Source organism: Lipophrys pholis (assembly GCF_963383615.2).
Source record: "Lipophrys pholis genome assembly, chromosome: 8".
In the NCBI taxonomy this organism is placed as follows: domain Eukaryota; kingdom Metazoa; phylum Chordata; class Actinopteri; order Blenniiformes; family Blenniidae; genus Lipophrys; species Lipophrys pholis.
The window spans coordinates 32,911,333-32,935,947 of NC_137630.1; the positions used below are offsets into that span (position 1 = coordinate 32,911,333).

Below are 24,615 nucleotides of genomic sequence, written 5' to 3' on the forward strand. Positions count from 1 at the left end.
TTGTAGGGACAGGCTGTGGGGACAGGCTGTGAGAACAGGCTGTGGGGACAGGCTGTGAGGACAGACTGTGGGGACAGACTGGGGACAGGCTGTGAGGATAGGCTGTGAGGACAGACTGGGGACAGACTGTGAGGACAGGCTGTGAGGATAGGCTGTGGGGACAGGCTGTGAGGACAGACTGTGGGGACAGACTGTGAGGACAGGCTGTGGGGACAGGCTGTGGACTCTGTGCATTCAGGACGTGGTGAGAGGAACATGTAGTACCGTCTCCTATTATCTGGTCCTTTATCGTCTCCCTCTTCAGACCTTCTTCCTCCATGTTTTCTCCTGGTTGAAGGAGCTCTGCGTCACAGTGTGTGACGTCATGCAACGTACCGCAACGCGACTTGACGTCGTGCTGGAGATGAATCGTTAAGAAGAATCGATCACATATGAGGTGTATGATTCTGATGGAATTGATCCATTGGAACCGGTTCTCAGTCAGAACCGGTTCTCAGTCAGAACTATCCCCATTTTGTCAGTGGACTCTATTAATATTACCACAACCACTGTCCATTCCAGACTAAAGACTTTCTTGCTATCATTGTCATCACAGAAATTAAACTGACCACAGACAATGGACTGTCTTACTGTCACTCCAGACAGTGATCACAGACAATGGGTTATCATTCTGTTGTTACAGACAGTGACTAGACTAAAGACAACCAACTCTTACTCTTTAATTTCTGATGGTGGAATGACCACAGGTAATGGACGGTCTACAATGCAGTAAACTAACCACAGACAGTGGATTCTGATGTTTTATTATAGCTGGGAAATGACCACAATGACACTGACACCCCCCCCCCCCCCCCCCCCCCCCCACACACACACACACACACACACACACACACACACACACACACACACTCCCGCTCCCAGTTTAGCTCCAGCATCAGCGTGCTGGTCAGTGCGCATGCGCCGCGCCCGGTGTCCGGTGTCAGGCGGAGCAGCTGTTCAGTCCATGAACGGTTGGACCGACGCTCTGCACGTTCAGCACCGAGAAAACCACACGTGGGCCCGGTACCGAGACTGACCGCGAACTGAGGAAGTACCGACCCGGGTTCCGGCTCACGGAGAGCCGCTGTTCTGCAGCTGGAGCTAACGGCTAACGGCTAACGGGCTCGGTGACAGCGGACCGTTTACCGGGACCACCGGGACGGGCCAGCGGCTCATGGTCGCCACGCTCACCGGGACCCTCTGCGGAACTGCCGCCGGACCCCCGGGTTCCAAACCGGTTTTGGTGGAGCTCGGGCCGCCTACAGGAGGTGAACGGAACCGTCGGAACACCGGCAGCCGGTCGGACACCTCCCGAACCGGTTCGGTGTGAGAACCGGTAGCCGACATGTTGATAGGTATGTCAGCTGTGATTTAGACGGTTTCCCGGTGCCGCTGTCCGAGCAGCCCGTTCCGGTACCGGTACCAACCTGTGACACGCACGAGCTGAGCGCCTGCTTCAGCCTGTCGACCAGACTCCGTTTAAACTAACAGACATTTTCACTCTTTGCTCTGCTGCTGTTTCGCTGAAGAAAACCAAACTTCAACTGTTGTTCTGTCAGAAGGACTAATGTCTGCCGGTGAATGCGGCTCCGGTCTGACCCGCACATTTAGTTCTGTCTCGGTGTTAACCAGCTTTACGTGTCGCTTCTCCGGTGCAGGTCCGTCCAGCCGTTATGAGACCAGCAGGTTAAAAAGTGACGTTTTCAGGTTGACCTCGCTGCGCGCGGTGTCTTTCTGGCCGTACTGTTGGGTTAGTTAGGTAAAGGTCAGCAGGTCACTAATGTGTAAAATTAGCAAAGGAAGTCATCAAGGAGAAGTTTCATGTGGACAGACAACATTATTCTAACATTATTTATCATGAATCACAAGTTAATGTGAAGTGATGATCTTCATCACTTACAACTATGTAATAAACATTAAAGGACAAAATCTAAATGAGAAAAAACATGGAAAACTGGTAATATGTTTTATTTGAGCAAGCTTTTAACATCAGGGTTGGTAATGTTTTGGATTAGTTGCTTCTAACTTTAACTCCTTATCAAATTCTTATTACAACTTTCCAGAGGGAGTTTCAGCCCAGTGCTTCGTGGAAGGATCAGAAACTGGTTTTATGACCTATTACCAGGGTAATAAAATACCTTTTTAACAATCAATCCATTTTTTTTTATTATTTGAATTCGTAATAGAATCGGTTTTAAAAGCTAAAAATAAAAGTCTCTGATTCCAGATGAAAGAGAGAGAAAGTTAAAGTGAGTGTTTCACGCTGGAGTTGGTTCTCATCGAGCGCCACAGTGCAACGATTGAACTTCTTAGTCGCAAAATGTTTAGGATGCCTGCTGATAATTTCTCTTTATTCCAAAGCAGAGTCGAAGACGAGAATCAGGATATTCAGTTTCAATGAGAAAGTTAAAGCAGACGAGCCCCGGCTTGTTCCTCCATTGTGAAACGATGAAATCTACACAATGAACACCACAACCTGACGTAGTCACTGACCGGATGGAGGCTGAGCAGCGTGTGAAGCAGCTTTTCATCAGTATATGACAGAAACATGCCATCATATTGACGGGAATGACAGGATGTTTTCACGCTCTGCTAATTGAAAGTGACAGAAGTTTAAATGTCACAGTGGTGTCACTATCATTTCACTATCATTGTGAACGACGCCTCAATCAAAGTAACCAGATGATCAAACTGCTCCACGTCTGCAGACAGAAAATAAACAAGACGTACAGCTGATGTACAGTGGGCCAAGAGAAAGAGCACTGTTAGTGATCCTCATCAAATCTCCTGTTCCAGCTGTTTGTGTTGACGTGGTATCGTACGGTGACGGTCCTCAGGATTGGTGCATGTGAGTGTTTCTTATCAGGAGGACCAAACGATCACAGATCAAATGATGTCCTTGGTTTGTACGAATATCTGGAAAACTCTGAATTTCCACTGACATTCTCGTGTTTTGAGGTACAGTGTGTTTTGAGGTACAGTGTGTTTTGAGGTACAGTGTGTTTTGAGGTACAGTGTGTTTTGAGGTACATCCAGTGTGAGTTTGACCCTCTGAATGTTCCAGTAAGAGAAAATGTCTCCTGCTGTCCCTCCGTCCTCAGCCGTCGGCGCTGGAACCGCCAACTCTGCCGGCGGCACCAAGAAACACCGCCGGAGGGGCAAAAAGCACCGGAGAGGGCGACCGGACGAGAACCGGTGAGGAACCAGATGAACTGCTGACCCCAACACACACACACACACACACACACACACACACACACACACACACACACACACACACACACACACACACACACACACACACACACACACACACACACACGCTCAGAGGATAAATATAGCAGAGTGTGTTCATGTGTGGGCGAGTTTCATTTCAACCAAGTCACCTGTCCTGTTGGACTTTCTGTCTGTCAGCTGAAGAAGAATCACGTCAGACGTCCTTCCTCCCTCGGCTTTCTTAACCTTTAATTTCACAGCGTCTCTGTTTAAAGACGGCGCTGGTTCTTCAATCTTAAAGCTCAAAATGAACAAGCACACATTTTCTTTTCTCATAGATGAGAGGATGAGAGGAGTGGATGAGATGATGAGATGATGAGAGGAGTGGATGAGAGGATGAGAGGATGAGAGGATGAGTGGATGAGAGGATGAGAGGATGAGAGGATGAGTGGATGAGAGGATGAGTGGATGAGAGGATGAGTGGATGAGAGGATGAGAGGATGAGTGGATGAGAGGATGAGTGGATGAGAGGATGAGTGGATGAGAGGATGAGTGGATGAGAGGATGAGTGGATGAGTGGATGAGTGGATGAGTGGATGAGAGGATGAGAGGATGAGAGGCGTTCCTCAGGGATCCGTCCTGCAGGGTTTCATTCAGAACAGCAGCAGTCGGTCCAGGGAGATGTTGGGTGAAGGTTTTGTTCTGCTCATGTTTGAAAGTCAGTGTGTTGACCTGGAGGCCGGTACAATACCTGAAGGAGCTGAACCCTAGGAGTTCCTCAGGGATCCGTGCCGGGTTCCTCCATTAACACTGTTCAGGCACTGGTGTTGTTCACCTGTCATACATGTTCTCCCTGCTGGTTCTGTGGTGGTTCTTGGATCTGGCTGTCCAGACCATAGTGTCTGTTACTGATGAAGGTGGACCAGAGGTCCTTGCTGAGGAACCCAGGCAGACCACAGCCAGGCCACCAGGACCTGACCCGGGTCGCCGCCGCCAGCAGAGGCTGCTGGGTAACGAAGGCTGAAGATGTCTGATGATTCACACTGCTTCACCCAGCAGAGTCCTCCACTCACAAATATGTCTGGTGCTCGGTCCAGAAGACAGTCCGAGCCCAGAATACACACACACACACACACACACACACACACACACACACACACACACACACACACACACACACACACACACACACACACACACACACACACACACACACACACACACACACAGTCTATTTCAGTACAGCTGAAGTGAACCTCAACATTGTTCATGACTCAGAGGTGTGTGTGTGTGTGTGTGTGTGTGTGTGTGTGTGTGTGTGTGTGTGTGTGTGTGTGTGTGTGTGTGTGTGTGTGTGTGTGTGTGTGTGTGTGTGTGTGTGTGTGTGTGTGTGTGTGTGTGTGTGTGTGTGTGTGTGTGTGGAGGTTCAGTCAGTTTCACTTCAGAAAACGTCCCTTTTGTTTCCTGTTTCAGAGCCGACGACCTCTGTGACCTTGAGAGTCTGAACAACAACATCCTACCGCCAATGACCCCCCAGAGCTACCCTGACACAGAACCTGAAACAGAACCAGAACCAGCATGTACAGGTCCAAGACGGCCTCACCAGACCACCACCAGACGCTCACCACTCCTGCCCCCCCTCCAGGCAACCATCGGACATTCTCCCCCCTCTCCCCCCCTACAGAGCACCACCAGACGTTCTCCACCCCCGCCCCCCCTCCAGGGAACCACCGGACGCTCCCCAACCCCGCCCCCCCTCCAGAGCACCACCAGACGGTCTCCATCCCCGCCCCCCCTACAGGGAACCACTGGATGCTCTCCACCCACTCCCCCCCTCCACAGCACCACCAGACGCTCTCCACCCCTGCCCCCCCTCCAGAGCACCAGTCAGAGCACGCCCCCCTTCCTAGACCCAGGACCCCCCCTGGTACCCCCCCTGGATCCTCAACAAACCCTTCAAACCTTACAGTTTTTCAGCCAGTCACGAAGCCCCGCCCACAGTTTCAGCCATTCACCACCTGCTGTTTTCCAACATCCGACCCAGAATCCCTGCAGGTCGCCTCACAGAACCCTTCGGAGTTCAACACCAGACGACCAATCACAGCTCTTTAAACCCCCCCTGGCTTCGCCCCGCCATCTTCCCCACAAAGCCTTTTCACCATCTGCCTCTTGTCCGGACAAAGCCACGCCCACTCCTCCATTAAGCCCCTCCCACCTGGACCCCTTCCTGTTGAACTCTGTGACGTTCACCTCCAGTGTCTCCTCCCACCTGTACTCGCCACTCTGCACCTCCTCCGCCTCCTTCCTGCACTCCCTCGACTCTCTGGCTCCTCCCATTGGTCTGCCTCCCATCATGTCTCCATCCAGCCATCAGCTGACCACGCCCCCTCCACAGCTGAGCCCGCCCCCTCCACAGCTGAGCCCGCCCCCTGCTCAGCTGCTGGGCTCCGATGACGAGGAGCAGGAAGACCCGTCGGATTACTGCAAAGGTGATTCTGCCCAGAGACCGAGAGGAGATCTCCAGGCTCCCTATTGGGCTCGAGTTAACTCTAACTCTAACTCTAACCCTGTTGGGTTAGTGGTCACTCTAACCTTAACTCTAACTCTGTTGGGTTAGTGTTAACTCTAACTCTGTTGGGTTAGTGTTAACTCTAACTCTGTTGGGCTAGTGGTCACTCTAACCTTAACTCTAACTCTGTTGGGTTAGTGTTAACTCTAACTCTAACCCTGTTGGGTTAGTGTTAACTCTAACTCTAACCTTAACTCTAACTCTGTTGGGTTAGTGTTAACTCTAACTCTAACCCTGTTGGGTTAGTGTTAACTCTAACCTTAACTCTAACTCTGTTGGGCTAGTGTTAACTCTAATCTTAACTCTAACTCTGTTGGGTTAGTGTTAACTCTAACTCTGTTGGGCCAGTGTTAACTCTAACCTTAACTCTAACTCTGTTGGGTTAGTGTTAACTCTAACTCTACCCCTGTTGGGTTAGTGTTAACTCTAACCTTAACTCTAACTCTGTTGGGTTAGTGTTAACTCTAACTCTACCTCTAACCCTGTTGGGCTCCAGTTAACTCTAACCTTAACTCTAACCCTAACTCTAACTCTGTTGGGTTAGTGTTAACTCTAACTCTACCTCTAACCCTGTTGGGCTCCAGTTAACTCTAACCTTAACTCTAACCCTGTTGGGTTAGTGTTAACTCTAACTCTGTTGGGCTAGTGTTAACTCTAACCTTAACTCTAACTCTGTTGGGTTAGTGTTAACTCTAACTCTAACTCTGTTGGGCTAGTGTTAACTCTAACCTTAACTCTAACTCTGTTGGGCTAGTGTTAACTCTAACCTTAACCCTAACCCTGTTGGGCTCCAGTTAACTCTAACCCTAACCCTGTTGGGCTCCAGTTAACTCTAACCTTAACCCTAACCCTGTTGGGCTCCAGTTAACTCTAACCCTGTTGGGCTCCAGTTAACTCTAACCCTAAGAGTTTTCCCCTCCTTGGTGTCACTGCTTGTAATCTGTGTTCTAGTTCTTCTCCAAGTGTTTTCCAGAATAGAATTCAGAGTTCTGTGATTCTTCACAGAACAAATGTTGAAACTGTTTAACCTGAAGAGCTCAGATTCCTTTCAGTAGAACTAAGAGTCACCAGAACCACCACCTCTCCTCCGTCAGGCTGCTGCTCTGGGAAATGGTCTGGATTAAAGTTGATCATAGAGCTACATGCAATCTCTCTTTACCATGGTTGTCCTACAGGAGGCGTCCTAGAGTCATTCCTCTTAATGCAGCTGGTAGTGCTGCGTCACATCTGGACCAACCAGGTGGGGCTCTGTTCCTTCAGGTTAGAACAGCCAGGTGGGGTTCTGTTCCTTCAGGTTAGTACAGCCAGGTGGGGTTCTGTTCCCTCAGGTTAGAACAGCCAGGTGGGGTTCTGTTCCCTCAGGTTAGAACAGCCAGGTGGGGTTCTGTTCCTTCAGGTTAGTACAGCCAGGTGAGGCTCTGTTCCCTCAGGTTAGAACAGCCAGGTGAGGCTCTGTTCCTTCAGGTTAGTACAGCCAGGTGAGGCTCTGTTCCTTCAGGTTAGTACAGCCAGGTGGGGTTCTGTTCCTTCAGGTTAGTACAGCCAGGTGAGGCTCTGTTCCCTCAGGTTAGAACAGCCAGGTGAGGCTCTGTTCCTTCAGGTTAGTACAGCCAGGTGAGGCTCTGTTCCTTCAGGTTAGTACAGCCAGGTGGGGTTCTGTTCCTTCAGGTTAGTACAGCCAGGTGAGGCTCTGTTCCCTCAGGTTAGAACAGCCAGGTGAGGCTCTGTTCCCTCAGGTTAGTGCAGCCAGGTGGGGTTCTGTTCCTTCAGGTTAGAACAGCCAGGTGGGGCTCTGTTCCCGCAGGTTAGTACAGCCAGGTGGGGCTCTGTTCCCTCAGGTTAGAACAGCCAGGTGGGGCTCTGTTCCCTCAGGTTAGAACAGCCAGGTGGGGCTCTGTTCCCTCAGGTTAGTACAGCCAGGTGGGGCTCTGTTCCTTCAGGTTAGTACAGCCAGGTGGGGCTCTGTTCCCTCAGGTCACTGCCGGCTGGGGGACAGGAGGTGACAGGGCTCTGACGGGGTGCTCTGTTTCAGGCGGCTACTACCCGGTGGCGGTGGGCGACCTGTTCAACGGGAGGTACCACGTGGTGAGGAAGCTGGGCTGGGGCCACTTCTCCACCGTCTGGCTCTGCTGGGACCTTCAGTACGAACCGCTCTCCTCCACCCAGACCCCACATCCTGTCTACACCTTATTCATTTACACCACCTCTCTGATCCTGTCCTACGTTTATCATTCTCATTCTCATTCTCATTCTCGTTATCATTATCATTCCAACCATAACGCTTTTAAATCCTTGTGTAAAGTTATGCAAACTTGTTTCCATGACAACAAAGTGAAAACGCATCGTTTTTGTTTTGCACACACACACACACACACACACACACAGCAGAGAACAATGAGTTCTAAACATGAACAATGAGAGAACACAGACGTTCTACTGGACAGTCCAGATCACCACTTTAACTCGTCATCTTTCCTCCAGAAGATCTTCAGGGAACCAGAATCAAAGGTTTCTGTGAGTCTTCCCTGGACATTTCCTGGACGTCATATGAACGTCTGAACTGGACCTCTGGACGACGTGACGCAATGAAAAATAAAATAAACTTGTGACTCCACCTGGAATTGGTCCCCAACCATGTGTGTGACAGGCGAGACGCTTGTCCACTGGACCAACATCCGTCCATCACATTGACCCTGACCGTAACGCTCTCAGCATGTCCCTCATACATGACGAGCTTCAAGTGGACCAGCGGTCCTCCATAAGGTTGGTTCATACGATAGTTTGAAGGTTTGTCGTGTAGAAGTGGCACGCTTACAAAACTATTGTCAGGATCAATGTGATGGACTGATGTTGGTCCAGTGGACAAGAGTCTCACCTGTCCTGGAAGAGGTTGGGTTCAATCCCAGGTGTGGTCACCGCTCCATTTATTTGCTTCCTTGGGTCACGTCGTCCAGAGGTCCAGTTCAGACGTTCAGACAGGAAATGTCCAGGAAAGACTCACAGAAACCTTTGATTCTGGTTCCCTGAAGGTCTTCTGGAGGAATGATGACGAGTTGAAGTGGTGATCTGGACTGCTCTGCTCAGTGGGAGTTCAACTGTTATTACGGTGACTGTCAAAATAAAAGTACCAATTCCCAGGAGGATATGGGTACGATATGGAAACACAACAATCATAATTTTTTATTTATTCAAAATGACAGAAGCAGAATAATCCACTAGATTACATTGACAAAGCTATTTATTCTTACTAAAACTGTTTTGATCAAATATTTCCAAAGTCTCTGGAATTGAATAATTCTGTACAGAAATCAAAATCCTGAACTAATAATGATAAATTAGTGAAAACATAAAAGTCATCTTTACCAGACTCACTAGTTATTTCCAATACCAGCTTTAGAAGCCTTTATTTTCTGTGAGAACTGAACATTTTCATGAATTTATTCAAACTGAACAGGATGTGAGAAGTGGAAACGTCTGGATAAAAATAAGACGAAGAAGCAAAAACCACATGACTTCTAGAAGTTTTCAGGAGAGTTGACATGACGCCTGCGTTCCAGTCTGAAGCTGTGATTGTGTGTCTGGATCAGGAAGAAGCGATTCGTGGCTCTGAAGGTGGTGAAGAGCGCTCCTCATTACACCGAGACAGCTCTGGACGAAATCAAGCTGCTGCGATGTGTGAGTGTCCTCCTCGTCCTCACCTCGTCCTGGAGCAGCCACTTCCTGAGGACACTGCGTGTAACCTGTCTGACTCTGTCTCTCTGTCTGTCTGTCTGTCTGTCTGTCTGTCTGTCTCTCTCTCTCTGTCTCTCTGTCTGTCTCTTTGTCTGTCTCTCTGTCTGTCTGTCCCAGGTGAGGGACAGTGACCCCTCTGACCCCTACAGGGAAACCATTGTCCAGCTCATTGACGATTTCAAGATCTCTGGAATCAATGGAGTTCGTATCCTTCAGCTGCTCTGTCCGTCTCTCTGTCTCTCACTGTCTGCCTGTCTCTCTCTCTGTCTGTCTGCATGTCTGTCTGTCCTCACATCAGTCAGACCTTTCCTCAGCTTGGTTCAGATGTCTGCATGGTTCTGGAGGTTTTGGGCCATCAGCTGTTAAAATGGATCATCAAGTCAAACTACATGGGACTTCCTCTGGTCTGCGTCAAGACCCTCATCAAACAGGTAGCCTGTTTCAGCCATAGAGCCTGGTTCAGCCTGTTTCAACCTGTGTCAACCATAGAGCCTGGTTCAACCAGGGACCCTGTATCTAAAGCCTCGGTCCCACTGGACTGTTTGTGCCGGGTCGGGTCAGTTCAGTTCAAAAAACGTAACCCTTGGTTACAGTTGTTCATCCCCCCTCCGTTGAGGTAGCTAGCACAGCAGTACGGTTCTAGAGGGCGGAGCCACAATGCCGCCGTCTGCTGATTGGTCAGTGATGATTGTCACTCTGGACAAGCAGCAATATTTGAATATGGCCTCGCTGTATAAACCCTCTGTTGTTGTTCTCATACTCTGTGCTCACTGCTTGTTTAGTGAACTGGTTTATTGACATGTGGCGTGACACTGCCCCCTGGTGTTCAGACAAGGTGTAGACGCTCCTCTCAGTAACAGGAGGAGGAGCTTCAGCAGGAGCTGGACGCTGCTGTTCACAATGAGGGAGTTTTCACTGTCAGAGAGAACGAGGCTGAAAGCTGCGGCTCCGCCTCCTGAGCTGCGGCTCCGCCTCCTCAGCTGCGGCTCCGCCTCCTGAGCTGCAGCTCCGCCTCCTCAGCTGCGGCTCCACTGCAACGCAACTTCCTCATTGGTCCGGCGACTACTGTCACATAATGACGTTACATACCTGCGTCGTTCACAACCTGCCAGCAGAGTTGGGTCTGGGCACGCTTTGCCTTATCGTACCATACCGTACTGTGCCGGTACTTACTGCAGTGGGACCGTGTCTAAACAGGGAACCTGTATCCACACACAGGATTTTTCCACCAAAAAGAACCAGAGCTAGTTCATGGCCAGTTCTTAAATGAGCACCGCCAAAGAACCGGTTCTTTTTCCACCGTTAACAGAGCCAGTTAAAGCCACGTCACTGCATCACTGATTCCACCAATGTAGCGCCGGCAGGATCCAGGAACCGGGAGCCGGACTGTTAACAGGTTTGGTCCTGGTCTAGTCTGGCCTGAACCTCGGATGCAGACCAAAGAGCCAGAAAACATTGAGTCTCCTTGTCGCTCTATTGGGCTTTTTCCACGTCCATCTTGTTTTAGTCCAGAACCCCGGAGTGGCCATAGAGGAAAGAAATCATAAAGAACTCATTGTTCACCGTTCCAACATTCCATAGTGACTTTCTGCTCCTTTCTCTTTATTTCTGGACGTGTCTGAATCAAAAGCTTCAACATGGAGGAATGGAGGTGTAGAATGATAGAACTGCTCTACAGCCGTTTCCATGGTAACCTAGGTAACCACTCTGATTAAAGTTCTCCTTCACATGAAGACATTAAAAGGCTCATTTTAGCTCTAAAAACTCCAACTTTTATTTCCAGTAGTTTGTAGTTTGTTTAGTAGTTCCTGAGGAACCAGAAGTCTGGCTTCATTAGAAAGAAGTTCTGTGGAGCGTCTCATAGCGGAGCGCCCCCTGCTGGCTCATGCAGACCTCAGCCTGCGGTCAGAACGCCAAACAAGACCTGGAGGTGAAGTTAGTCACAATGATGTCACCATGAAAAGCCTGAAAAGAACTGGTTCTAGGTTCTAGGTTCTAGATCCACCAGCTGACTGCGGCTCCACCATCGCCTTTAAATGATCTCCCTCCCTCCTATCAGTAACTTGAGGGAACAACTTATTATCTCGTTCCCACACGTTTTTATTATTTGTTCTCTATAACCACTCTGGGGCTCCGTGTTTGCTGTAGATTTCAGAACGCTGGTTCAACCTCTTTTCCTCCTTGTAGGTAGTGATAACTCCGCCCCCAGCTGATGATGTGTCTGGCCCTGGTCTGGTTCTAGTCTGGCCCAGCAACGATGTGGGGCCAGTGTAGCAGCAGTTTAGCCCGTTTGGCCGGGGCTTTGGTGGTGGAAAGACTGGGGCTAAGTCTGGCCCTGAACTAGAACCTGGTTCTTTCTGGTGGAAAAGCCCCCACAGTGACCAGCTGAGACTGAGCGACCAGTAGGAAGTTCACGTCACTCCCAGGACTCTTTGACTCTTTGATAGGGACTCCCTGTGAAAGTCCTGCTGACTCTGTGACTCCACCTCCCTAACTTGGACTGAGACAGATTTACAAAGACTTGTGTATCAGCTGGGGGTCCGACTCGCTGACCACAAATGAGGAATGATTGTGGCTTTGAGAAGCCGGAGCCAGACAGTGACTGAGACCTTTACTGACCAGCAGGGACTTCCTGTGTGACGGGATTCTGGGACTCTTTGGGGTGTTTTTAGTTTCTCAGGCTTCCTGCCAGAGGGACTCAGCGATCCGACTCTTCAGATTGTGACTGGTCCTCTTTGACTCGGTAGCTGTCAGGGAGTCTTTGAGCCAGTGCTGGTGGTGTGCTGACCAGCGGGGGCGGGGTGTACTTGCAGGTACTTCAGGGGCTCGACTACCTCCACACAAAGTGTAAGATCATCCACACTGACATCAAGCCAGAGAACATCCTGTTGGACGTTGACGAGGTTTACATCAGGAGGCTAGCGGCTGAGGCCACCATCTGGCAACGCGCTGGAGCCCCGCCCCCTTCGGGATCTTCAGGTGAGTTTAAAGAAATACATGTTAAACAGAAGAAACATCCCGATGAGCTTTTCAAACATCTGTTAACCTTTCAACAGGAACTCCTTTAGATACTTGGAGAGTTAACAATTCAATGTTGATGAGTTGTTTTTGTAATTCAAGACTGTGACTCATTCTAGAACTTTTGGACTCATTCCAGAACTATTGGACTCATTCTAAAACTATTGGACCCATTCTAGAACTTTTGGACTCATTCTAGAACTATTGGACTAAACTGGAACTATTTGACTCACCCTAGAACTATTTGACCCATTCTAGAACTATTGGACTCATTCTAGAGCTATTGGATTCATTTTAAAACTATTGGACGCACCCTAGAACTATTGGACTCATTCTAAAACTATTGGACTCATTCCAGAACTATTGGACTCATTCTAAAACTTTTGGACTCATTCCAGAACTATTGGACTCATTCCAGAACTATTGGACTCATTCTAAAACTATTGGACTCATTCTAAAACTATTGGACTCATTCTTGAACTATTGGACTCATTCCAGAACTATTGGACTCATTCTAAAACCTTTGGACTCATTCTTGAACTATTGGACTCATTCCAGAACTTTTGGACTCATTCCAGAACTTTTGGACTCATTCCAGAACTATTGGACTCATTCCAGAACTATTGGACTCATTCCAGAACTATTGGACTCATTCCAGAACTTTTGGACTCATTCCAGAACTATTGGACTCATTCCAGAACTTTTGGACTCATTCCAGAACTATTGGACTCATTCTAAAACTATTGGACTCATTCCAGAACTATTGGACTCATTCCAGAACTATTGGACTCATTCCAGAACTTTTGGACTCATTCCAGAACTATTGGACTCATTCTAAAACTATTGGACTCATTCCAGAACTATTGGACTCATTCCAGAACTTTTGGACTCATTCCAGAACTATTGGACTCATTCTAAAACTACTGGACTCATTCCAGAACTATTGGACTCATTCCAGAACTATTGGACTCATTCTAAAACTACTGGACTCATTCCAGAACTATTGGACTCATTCCAGAACTTTTGGACTCATTCCAGAACTATTGGACTCATTCCAGAACTTTTGGACTCATCCTGTCTGTCCTCCACCTGTCTGCCTGTTTTCCAGTCTATTCTTCTCCACAGTTCTAACTGCACTTTTTCTTTTCTTTCTGTCTGTTCTCTGTCCATCCATCAATCTCTCCCCCTCTCTCTTTTTCTCTCCATTTCTCTCTACCTGTAGTTAGCACGGCTCCCAGAGATGTGCAGGTGAGTGAGCCAGGTGTGATGCTCTCTTCTGATTGGCTCTCTGCTGGGGAGCTCTTTATTCTTCACAATGACGAGGATTTTAGTTTTATCTATGTAGTGCCAATTGTGTGTGTGTGTGTGTGTGTGTGTGTGTGTGTGTGTGTGTGTGTGTGTGTGTGTGTGTGTGTGTGTGTGTGTGTGTGTGTGTGTGTGTGTGTGTGTGTAAGAGAGAGAGCACTCACTCAGCTGCTTTGTTTTACAAGTATTCACATACCACTCCACCTGTAGAAGCCTGTCCTGTAGACCATAGAGTGTTTATGTATGTGTGTCTTAGTGTGTGTTTATGTGTGTGTTTATGTGTGTTTATATGTGTGTTTATGTGTGTTTATGTGTGTGTTTATGTGTGTTTATGTGTGTTTATGTGTGTGTTTATGTGTGTTTATGTGTGTTTATGTGTGTGTTTATGTGTGTTTATGTGTGTTTGTGTGTTTATGTGTGTGTTTATGTGTGTTTATGTGTGTTTATGTGTGTGTTTATGTGTGTGTTTATGTGTGTGTTTATGTGTGTGTTCACAGGTTGGAAAATTTTCCAAAAACAAGAAGAAGAAGATAAAAAGAAAAGCAAAGCGTCAGCAGAGACTGTTGGAGGAGAGACTGATCGACATCCAGGTGTGTGTGTGTGTGTGTGTGTGTGTGTGTGTGTGTGTGTGTGTGTGTGTGTGTGTGTGTGTGTGTGTGTGTGTGTGTGTGTGTGTGTGTGTGTGTGTGTGTGTGTGTGTGTGTGTGTGTGTGTGTGTGTGTGTGTGTCACTAACACCAGTCTTTGTTCCAGAGGATGGAGGATGAACTCGGCCTTCAGCCTCCTGGAGACACAGAAAGCAGTGAGTTTCTTCACACTGATCATTTTCTAAACCGTGAAGTTCAGTCAGATCAACTTCAAGTGTAAAGACCTTCCTGTGCTCTCCGCCAGGCACAGTGACCACCGCTCCGACCCTCTGTGTTCCACCGCTCTGCGTTCCACCGCTCTGCGTTCCACCGCTCTGTGTTCCACCGCTCCGACCCTCTGTGTTCCACCGCTCTGTGTTCCACCACTCTGTGTTCCACCGCTCTGCGGTCCACCACTCTGTGTTCCACCGCTCTGCGTTCCACCGCTCTGTGTTCCACCGCTCCGACCCTCTGTGTTCCACCGCTCTGCGGTCCACCACTCTGTGTTCCACCGCTCTGTGTTCCACCGCTCCGACCCTCTGTGTTCCACCACTCTGTGTTCCACCGCTCTGCGGTCCACCGCTCTGACCATCTGTGGCCGGCCACACAGCACAAATTTAGTGATGGCGTGATCTGTACACGCTGACTGCTCATGCTCCAGAACTACTGGACACTTGTGTGAGCTATGTTATGGAGTGTTACGTTATGGATCGTTACGTTATGGAGTGTTATGTTATGGAGTCTTACGTTATGGATCGTTACATTATGGAGTGTTACGTTATGGATCGTTATGTTATGGAACATTATGGAGTGTTACATTATGGAGTGTTACGTTATGGAGTGTTATGTTATGGAGTGTTACGTTATGGAACATTATGGACCGTTACGTTATGGAGTGTTACGTTATGGAACATTATGGAGTCTTACGTGATGGATCGTTACGTTATGGAACATTATGGATCGTTACGTTATGGAGTGTTATGTTATGGAACATTATGGAGTCTTACGTTATGGACCGTTACATTATGGAACATTATGGATCGTTACGTTATGGATTGTTATGTTATGGAACATTATGGACCGTTACGTTATGGAGTGTTATGTTATGGATCGTTACGTTATGGAACATTATGGATCGTTATGTTATGGAACATTTTGGGTCGTTACGTGATGGAACATTATGGAGTGTTACGTTATGGCACATTATGGATCGTTACGTTATGGAACATTATGGAGTGTTACGTTATGGAACATTATGGAGTGTTACGTTATGGCACATTATGGATCGTTACGTTATGGAACATTATGGAGTGTTACGTTATGGAACATTATGGATCGTTACGTTATGGAACATTATGGAGTATTACGTTATGGAACATTATGGATCGTTACGTTATGGAACATTATGGAGTGTTACGTTATGGATCGTTATGTTATGGAACATTATGGATCGTTACGTTATGGAACATTATGGAGAGTTACGTTATGGAACATTATGGATCGTTACGTTGTGGAACATTATGGATCGTTACGTTATGGAACATTATGGATTGTTACGTTATGGAACATTATGGATCGTTACGTTATGGAACATTATGGAGTGTTATGTTATGGATCGTTATGTTATGGAACATTATGGATCGTTACGTTATGGAACATTATGGATTGTTACGTTATGGAACATTATGGATCGTTACGTTATGGAACATTATGGAGTGTTACGTTATGGATCGTTATGTTATGGAACATTATGGATCGTTACGTTATGGAACATTATGGAGTATTACGTTATGGAACATTATGGATCGTTACGTTATGGAACATTATGGATCGTTACGTTATGGAACATTATGGAGTATTACGTTATGGAACATTATGGATCGTTACGTTATGGAACATTATGGAGTGTTACGTTATGGAACATTATGGATCGTTACGTTATGGAACATTATGGATTGTTACGTTATGGAACATTATGGATCGTTACGTTATGGAACATTATGGAGTGTTATGTTATGGATCGTTATGTTATGGAACATTATGGATCGTTACGTTATGGAACATTATGGAGTGTTACGTTATGGAACATTATGGAGTATTACGTTATGGAACATTATGGATCGTTACGTTATGGAACATTATGGAGTGTTATGTTATGGAACATTATGGATCGTTACGTTGTGGAACATTATGGATCGTTACGTTATGGAACATTATGGATTGTTACGTTATGGAACATTATGGATCGTTACGTTATGGAACATTATGGAGTGTTACGTTATGGATCGTTATGTTATGGAACATTATGGATCGTTACGTTATGGAACATTATGGATCGTTACGTTATGGAACATTATGGAGTGTTACGTTATGGAACATTATGGATCGTTACGTTATGGAACATTATGGATCGTTACGTTATGGAACATTATGGATCGTTACGTTATGGAGTGTTATAAGTGAGCCCAGAGTGAAGTATGGATGCAGTCATGGCCTGCAGATGAGCTTTACAGAGAGCACAGGAAGGCCTCAACTGTAACTGCAGAATTAATGTTACACGTTTCTGTTTATAGGCTCTCCGGTTGTCAATGGCAACACTTCCTGTTCCACAGCCAATAGCAAAGCAAGCCCGGAGTCCAGCTCGTCCTGGTTGGAGGACCAGTGTAATGGCCACGCCCCTGGACGATTCTCCAGCCCCGCCTCCGGCCTATCAGGGTTCTCCAGTTCCGTGATGTCAGCGACCTCCGAGTCGACTCAGTCCGGGTACTCCAGTGGACGAGATGGTGAGCACGCACACACACACACACACACACACACAGGTGGTGGTGTGTGTCAGTAACGTTGTGGTGGTGTTAGTGTTCAGTGCCTCGGACTTCGTCCTCAGTCCTTTGGACACTCAGAACGCAGAGCGGCTGCGAGTGAAGATCGCTGATCTGGGAAACGCCTGCTGGGTGGTGAGTAGCCTTCATCAGCTCCTCCTCTTCCTCTCTTCCTGCTCCTCCTCTTCCTCCTGCACTTCCTCTCCTCTTCCCCCTGAGGCCTGTACTACAACGCTGGGTTTTCTCTTATGGAGGTAACTTCAGGGTTAACTCTGGTTTTCTCTTATGGAGGTAACTTCAGGGTTAACTCTGGTTTTCTCTTATCTAGGTAACTTCAGGATTAACTCTGGTTTTCTCTTATCCAGGTAACTTCAGGATTAACTCTGGTTTTCTCTTATGGAGGTAACTTCAGGATTAACTCTGGTTTTCTCTTATCCAGGTAACTTCAGGATTAACTCTGGTTTTCTCTTATCTAGGTAACTTCAGGGTTAACTCTGGTTTTCTCTTATGGAGGTAACTTCAGGATTAACTCTGGTTTTCTCTTATCTAGGTAACTTCAGGGTTAACTCTGGTTTTCTCTTATGGAGGTAACTTCAGGATTAACTCTGGTTTTCTCTTATCTAGGTAACTTCAGGGTTAACTCTGGTTTTCTCTTATGGAGGTAACTTCAGGATTAACTCTGGTTTTCTCTTATCCAGGTAACTTCAGGATTAACTCTGGTTTTCTCTTATGGAGGTAACTTCAGGATTAACTGGTTTTCTCTTATCCAGGTAACTTCAGGGTTAACTCTGGTTTTCTCTTATCTAGGTAACTTCAGGATTAACTCTGGTTTTCTCTTATGGAGATAACTTCAGGATTAACTCTGGTTTTCTCTTATGGAGATAACTTCAGGATTAACTCTGGTTTTCTCTTATGGAGATAACTTCAGGATTAACTCTGGTTTTCTCTTATGGAGGTAACTTCAGGGTTAACTCTGGTTTTCTCTTATCCAGGTAACTTCAGGATTAACTCTGGTTTTCTCTTGTCTCTTAGCTGCTGGATGTGTTTGAATTCTTGATAATCTCAGAGATTAACTGCTCCTCTGTGGTAAAGCCAGCTGCTCGGCAGGGTTTCTCCCTCTGTGATTGGTCACACGCTACAAGCTCCGCCCCCTTTCATTTGAACGCTCTGATCCTGGAGGGAAACTCTGGTTGAACTAGTGAGGTGATAACCTGCTTCCTGTTAATGCTGATCAGGATCCAGAATGTCTGGGTATGTTAATCCAGGTAACAGAGATATCCTGCTATGTTAATCCAGGTGACAGAGATATCCTGCTACGTTAATCTAGGTAACAGAGATATCCTGCTACGTTAATCCAGGGGACAGAGATATCCTGCTATGTTAATCTAGGTAACAGAGATATCCTGCTACGTTAATCCAGGGGACAGAGATATCCTGGTATGTTAATCCAGGGGACAGAGATATCCTGCTATGTTATTCTAGGTAACAGAGATATCCTGCTACGTTAATCCAGGGGACAGAGATATCCTGCTACGTTAATCCAGGGGACAGAGATATCCTGCTATGTTAATCTAGGTAACAGAGATATCCTGCTACGTTAATCCAGGGGACAGAGATATCCTGCTATGTTAATCCAGGGGACAGAGATATCCTGCTATGTTATTCTAGGTAACAGAGATATCCTGCTACGTTAATCCAGGGGACAGAGATATCCTGCTATGTTAATCTAGGTAACAGAGATATCCTGCTACGTTAATCCAGGGGACAGCGATATCCTGCTATGTTAATCTAGGTAACAGAGATATCCTGGTATGTTAATCCAGGGGACAGAGATATCCTGCTATGTTAATCAGGGTCGTAGTTCAGGCCTCTGGACTTCCCCTCCTCCTCCTCTTCTTCCTTCTCTTCTTACTCCTCCTCCTCCTCTCTTCCTCTTCCTTCTCTTCTTACTCCTCCTCCTCCTCTCTTCCTCTTCCTTCTCTTCTTACTCCTCCTCCTCTTCCTCCTCTCTTCCTCTTCCTTCTCCTCTTCTTACTCCTCCTCCTCTTCCTCCTCCTCTTCCTCTCTTCCTGTCACATGGACCAATCAGACGGCTCCTCTCTCTCTCAGCACAAACACTTCACAGAGGACATCCAGACCCGTCAGTACCGAGCCCTGGAGGTTCTGATCGGAGCCGAGTACGGACCTCCAGCTGACATCTGGAGCACCGCCTGCATGGTACCTCCACCCACACTGCACCACTTCAGAACCAGAACCACCAGAACTTCACCCCCTCAGAACTAGAATCTCACACCCTCAGAACCAGAACCTCACTCACTCAGAACCAGAACTTCACCCACTCAGAACCAGAATCTCTCCCACTCAGAACCAGAACCTCACCCACTCAGAACCAGAATCTCACCCCCTCAGAACCAGAACCACCAGAACCTCACCCACTCAGAACCAGAATCTCATCCCCCCAGAACCAAAACCTCACCCCCTCAGAACCAAAACCTCACCAATAACAGAACTTCTCTCAGAACTTTTAGTCCCAAAAAAACTTCACATCATGTCATTAAAAACATAAACCAAATTCTGGATGTTGTTGTGTTGTTCATGTTGTGTCTTCTCCTGAGGCCTGTACTACAAAGCTGGATTTTCTCTTATCTAGATAACTTCAGGATTAACTCTGGTTTTTTCTTATCTCGATAACTTCAGGATTAACTCTGGTTTTCTCTTATCTAGATAACTTCAGGATTAACCCTGGTTTTCTCTTATCTAGGTAACTTCAGGATTAACTCTGGTTTTCTGTACTACGACTCGCTCACTTCTCACCAGGATAAATCACCATGGTAACTAACACTGAAAGTCTAACCTGCTCTGGAGCAGGATATGTTCTAGATAAGAGGTCAGAGCTCCGCCTCCTGACCAATCAGATCTCTTGGGAAATGCCCCGCCCATTCTTAAAGGATGGTGATTGGTGGGCAGGTTCAGCTCTGAGCTGCAGCAGAGAGGAGATGAGAAATTAATCCAGAACAATCTTTAGACATAATAAAATAAATCCTGGTCTCTGAGGCTCTGAAGGAGGTTCTGGTTCTGGTTCTTGACTTGTTCCAGGTCTGTTTATCTCCACGAGGGTTGATCTGGAATAATGAGGTTCATGATCACACCTGACAGAACTGCAGAACCATGAATTTATAGAACCAGAACTCCTCCTGTCGTCATGGTGATGAATTAATATTCCAACAGGAAACACAAGAGAACCTCAGAACCAGAACCAGTGATGGAGAATGTAAAGTAAAAGAAGAGCAGTGAGGAAGTTCTGCCTGGAACCTTTCTGCTGGAATAAAGTGGAACTGAGTGATCACAGTGCTGTTCCTTTATATCACTGATCAATTAATCTGCTCTAATCTCACCAAGTCAGCATTAACAACGTGAACGCTCACACCTGGTCTGGGTGGAACCAGAGAGTTGAGAACCTGCTTGGTAAGAACGGTGATCTGGATCAGTCAACCCAGAGGCCTGTACTACAAACCCTGATCAACACATCCAGGATCTCTGTTTCCTGGTTGACTGATCCTGATCACCGTTCCTACCAAGCAGGTTCTCCACCCTGGTTCAGCCCAGACCAGGTGTCCAGAAGATTGTTCTGAATTCATTTCTATTCTCCTCCTGGAAAACCAGAGTTAATCCTTGAAGTTACCTAGATAAGAGAAAATCCAGCTTTGTAGTACAGGCCTCTGGGATGTTGTGTTGTTGTTGTTGTTGTTGTTGTTGTTGTTGTTGTTGTTGTTGTTGTTGTGTCTTCAGTACAGCTGACTGCTGTTGTTGTTTCAGGCGTTTGAGCTTGCGACAGGGGATTATCTCTTCGAGCCTCATTCAGGAGAAGATTACACCAGAGATGAAGGTACACACACACACACACACACACACACACACACACACACACACACACACACACACACAGTAGCGCTGACGTGTGTTTGCTCTTCAGATCACATCGCTCACATCATGGAGCTGCTGGGTCCGATTCCTTTGCCCTTCGCTCTGTCTGGCAGGTACTCCAGAGAGTACTTCAACAGGAGAGGTGAAGCTGCTCCCACAACTACATTACCCACAATCCTCTGCTGCAACGGCCACTGCAGCAGACCAGTCACTCAACTGTCAGTCCGAGTTACCTGTCCCCCCTTTCTCTCTCCCCCTCTCTCTGTCCGTCTCCCCCCGCCCTCTCTCTCTCTCTCTCTCTCTCTCTCCTTCTCTCTCCCCCTCTCTCTGTCCGTCTCTCCCCCTCTCTCTCTCTCTCTCTCTCTCTCTCTCTCCTTCTCTCTCCCTCTCTCTCTCTCTCTCTCTCTCCTTCTCTCCCTCCCCCTCTCCCCCCCTCCCCCCCAGGTGAGTTGCGTCACATCTCCAGCCTGAAGCCGTGGGGTTTGTTTGAGGTTCTTCTGGAGAAGTACGAGTGGCCGCTGGACCAGGCGGCTCAGTTCAGTGACTTCCTGTTGACCATGTTGGAGCTGCAGCCGGATCGCCGGGCCACGGCGGCGCAGTGTCTGCAGCACGCCTGGCTGCACACCTAGACACACACACACACACACACACACACACACACACACACACACACACACACACACACACACACACACACACACACACACACTTAGGAGTGCTGGATAAAGCTGTCACTGACACTGTGATTTCAGATAACGTAGGATTAAGGATTGGGAGTAAGAATTAGGATTGGGAGTAAGAATTGGGATTAGGATTAAGGATTGGGAGTAAGAATTGGGATTAGGATTAAGGATTGTGAGTAAGAATTAGGATTGGGATTAAGGATTAGGATTGGGATTGGTGGAGCTCCATTAGATCTTCCCAGCTGGACCCTGGAAGCAGAATTTGAGTTTAGAGAGGTAAAGCGGGGTTAACGGTCCACAGTGGTTGACTTTGGACGTTGCCATGGTAACTGGTGCTTCACAGCTCACCTGAGGATCGTACTACGAAGCAGGATCGATATATGGCTCCATCTAACTAAACCAGGTGAACCAGGTGAACCAGGTGAACAGAAATGGTTATTACCTCTGAATAGAGACGATCAGACTCCATGTAATGATGACATAATACTATTATTACGATTTATCAATTCAAGAAACGATGGAGCCTCTGCAGAAACATCACCGTTTGATATGGTTCCTCCATAGTCGCTATGTTGAGGTTGTTCCTGTGAGGTCAGAGGTCAAGCTGTACGACTGGACCACCATGTTGGACGTCCCCTGACTGTAAACAGGAAAACCTGCAGTAACAGGCGGTAACACCTGCGTACCGGCACATACCAGGCACTAGGGGGCAGCAACCAGTAGGAGAGACGACACTAGGGGGCAGCAACCTGTAGGAGAGACGACACTAGGGGGCAGCATCCTGTAGGAGACGCGACACTAGGGGGCAGCAACCTGTAGGAGAGGCGACACTAGGGGGCAGCAACCTGTAGGAGAGACGACACTAGGGGGGCAGCAACCAGTAGGAGAGACGACACTAGGGGGGCAGCATCCTGTAGGAGAGACGACACTAGGGGGGCAGCAACCTGTAGGAGAGACGACACTAGGGGGGCAGCAACCTGTAGGAGAGACGACACTAGGGGGGCAGCAACCAGTAGGAGAGACGACACTAGGGGGGCAGCAACCTGTAGGAGAGACGACACTAGGGGGGCAGCAACCAGTAGGAGAGACGACACTAGGGGGGCAGCAACCAGTAGGAGAGGCGACACTAGGGGGGCAGCATCCAGTAGGAGAGGCGACACTAGGGGGGCAGCAACCAGTAGGAGAGACGACACTAGGGGGGCAGCAACCAGTAGGAGAGGCGACACTAGGGGGCAGCAACCTGTAGGAGAGGCGACACTAGGGGGCAGCATCCTGTAGGAGAGGCGACACTAGGGGGCAGCATCCTGTAGGAGAGGCGACACTAGGGGGCAGCATCCTGTAGGAGAGGCGACACTAGGGGGCAGCATCCAGTAGGAGAGGCGACACTAGGGGGCAGCATCCTGTAGGAGAGGCGACACTAGGGGGCAGCATCCTGTAGGAGAGGCGACACTAGGGGGGCAGCAACCAGTAGGAGAGACGACACTAGGGGGGCAGCAACCAGTAGGAGAGGCGACACTAGGGGGCAGCAACCTGTAGGAGAGGCGACACTAGGGGGCAGCATCCTGTAGGAGAGGCGACACTAGGGGGCAGCATCCTGTAGGAGAGGCGACACTAGGGGGCAGCATCCTGTAGGAGAGGCGACACTAGGGGGCAGCATCCAGTAGGAGAGGCGACACTAGGGGGCAGCATCCTGTAGGAGAGGCGACACTAGGGGGCAGCATCCTGTAGGAGAGGCGACACTAGGGGGGCAGCAACCAGTAGGAGAGGCGACACTAGGGGGCAGCATCCAGTAGGAGAGGCGACACTAGGGGGCAGCATCCAGTAGGAGAGGCGACACTAGGGGGCAGCAACCAGTAGGAGAGGCGACACTAGGGGGCAGCAACCAGTAGGAGAGACGACACTAGGGGGCAGCATCCAGTAGGAGAGGCGACACTAGGGGGCAGCAACCAGTAGGAGAGGCGACACTAGGGGGCAGCAACCAGTAGGAGAGGCGACACTAGGGGGCAGCAACCAGAACCACTACACAACCTCAGTAAACTTCCCAGGAGGAACAACCAAAATGGCGGCACAAGGATTTATGACATCACAGGGGTGAAAAACCTCATTAGTGTCTGTCGTCACTTCAGTGTCTGTATATTCTGTTATATTATATATTCTGTTATATTATATATTGTGTTATATTATATATTCTGTTATATTATATATTGTGTGCATAGTGAGCGTATAGTCGCCATTTAATTTCTATACAGTCACTTTTTCATTTTAGTTGCTATATGTCCGTTATATAGTCTGTTCCTTTGCATTATACGCAGTAAATCATTCTATCTAGTCTGTCTAGTGGCCAAGTACTTCTTGTTGTGTTTACTGTGTAGAGGCTCTATCGTGGTTAAACAGCCTCTATATACAGACTACAGAGACTCTACATGTCGTGTAGCTCTTTAGTTACTCACATGGTCCCGTCAGGTGTTTTATACCTGCTGAGATTTCACCCTGAGGATAACCCGTTACCATGGCAACGCATCTTCATCAGTTTATCCAGCTGCCTCCAAACACCCCAAAGGTTCCTTGCAGAGTACTGATACTCCCAGTGCGTATTGATACTGCCAGCGCGTATTGATACTCCCTCCGAGTAGTGATCCTCCCACTGAGTACAAATACTCCCACTGAGTACACTTTCACATCTAT

General features: G+C 47.9%; 1 protein-coding gene across 1 annotated transcript; it reads left to right on the forward strand.

The window, feature by feature from the left end:
* The first annotated feature begins 971 nt into the window (after nucleotides 1-971).
* Nucleotides 972-22,731, forward strand: srpk3 (SRSF protein kinase 3). The gene is made up of 17 exons (XM_080470479.1): nucleotides 972-1,394; nucleotides 3,141-3,234; nucleotides 4,729-5,744; nucleotides 7,857-7,965; nucleotides 9,412-9,499; nucleotides 9,674-9,761; nucleotides 9,881-9,987; nucleotides 12,370-12,535; nucleotides 13,797-13,822; nucleotides 14,377-14,469; nucleotides 14,632-14,680; nucleotides 17,078-17,287; nucleotides 17,361-17,458; nucleotides 19,433-19,540; nucleotides 21,140-21,209; nucleotides 21,297-21,389; nucleotides 21,692-22,731. The coding sequence occupies exons 1-17, from the start codon at nucleotides 1,385-1,387 to the stop codon at nucleotides 21,874-21,876; spliced, it is 2,610 nt and encodes an 869-aa protein (XP_080326605.1). The 5' UTR covers nucleotides 972-1,384; the 3' UTR covers nucleotides 21,877-22,731.
* The last annotated feature ends 1,884 nt before the right edge of the window (nucleotides 22,732-24,615 follow it).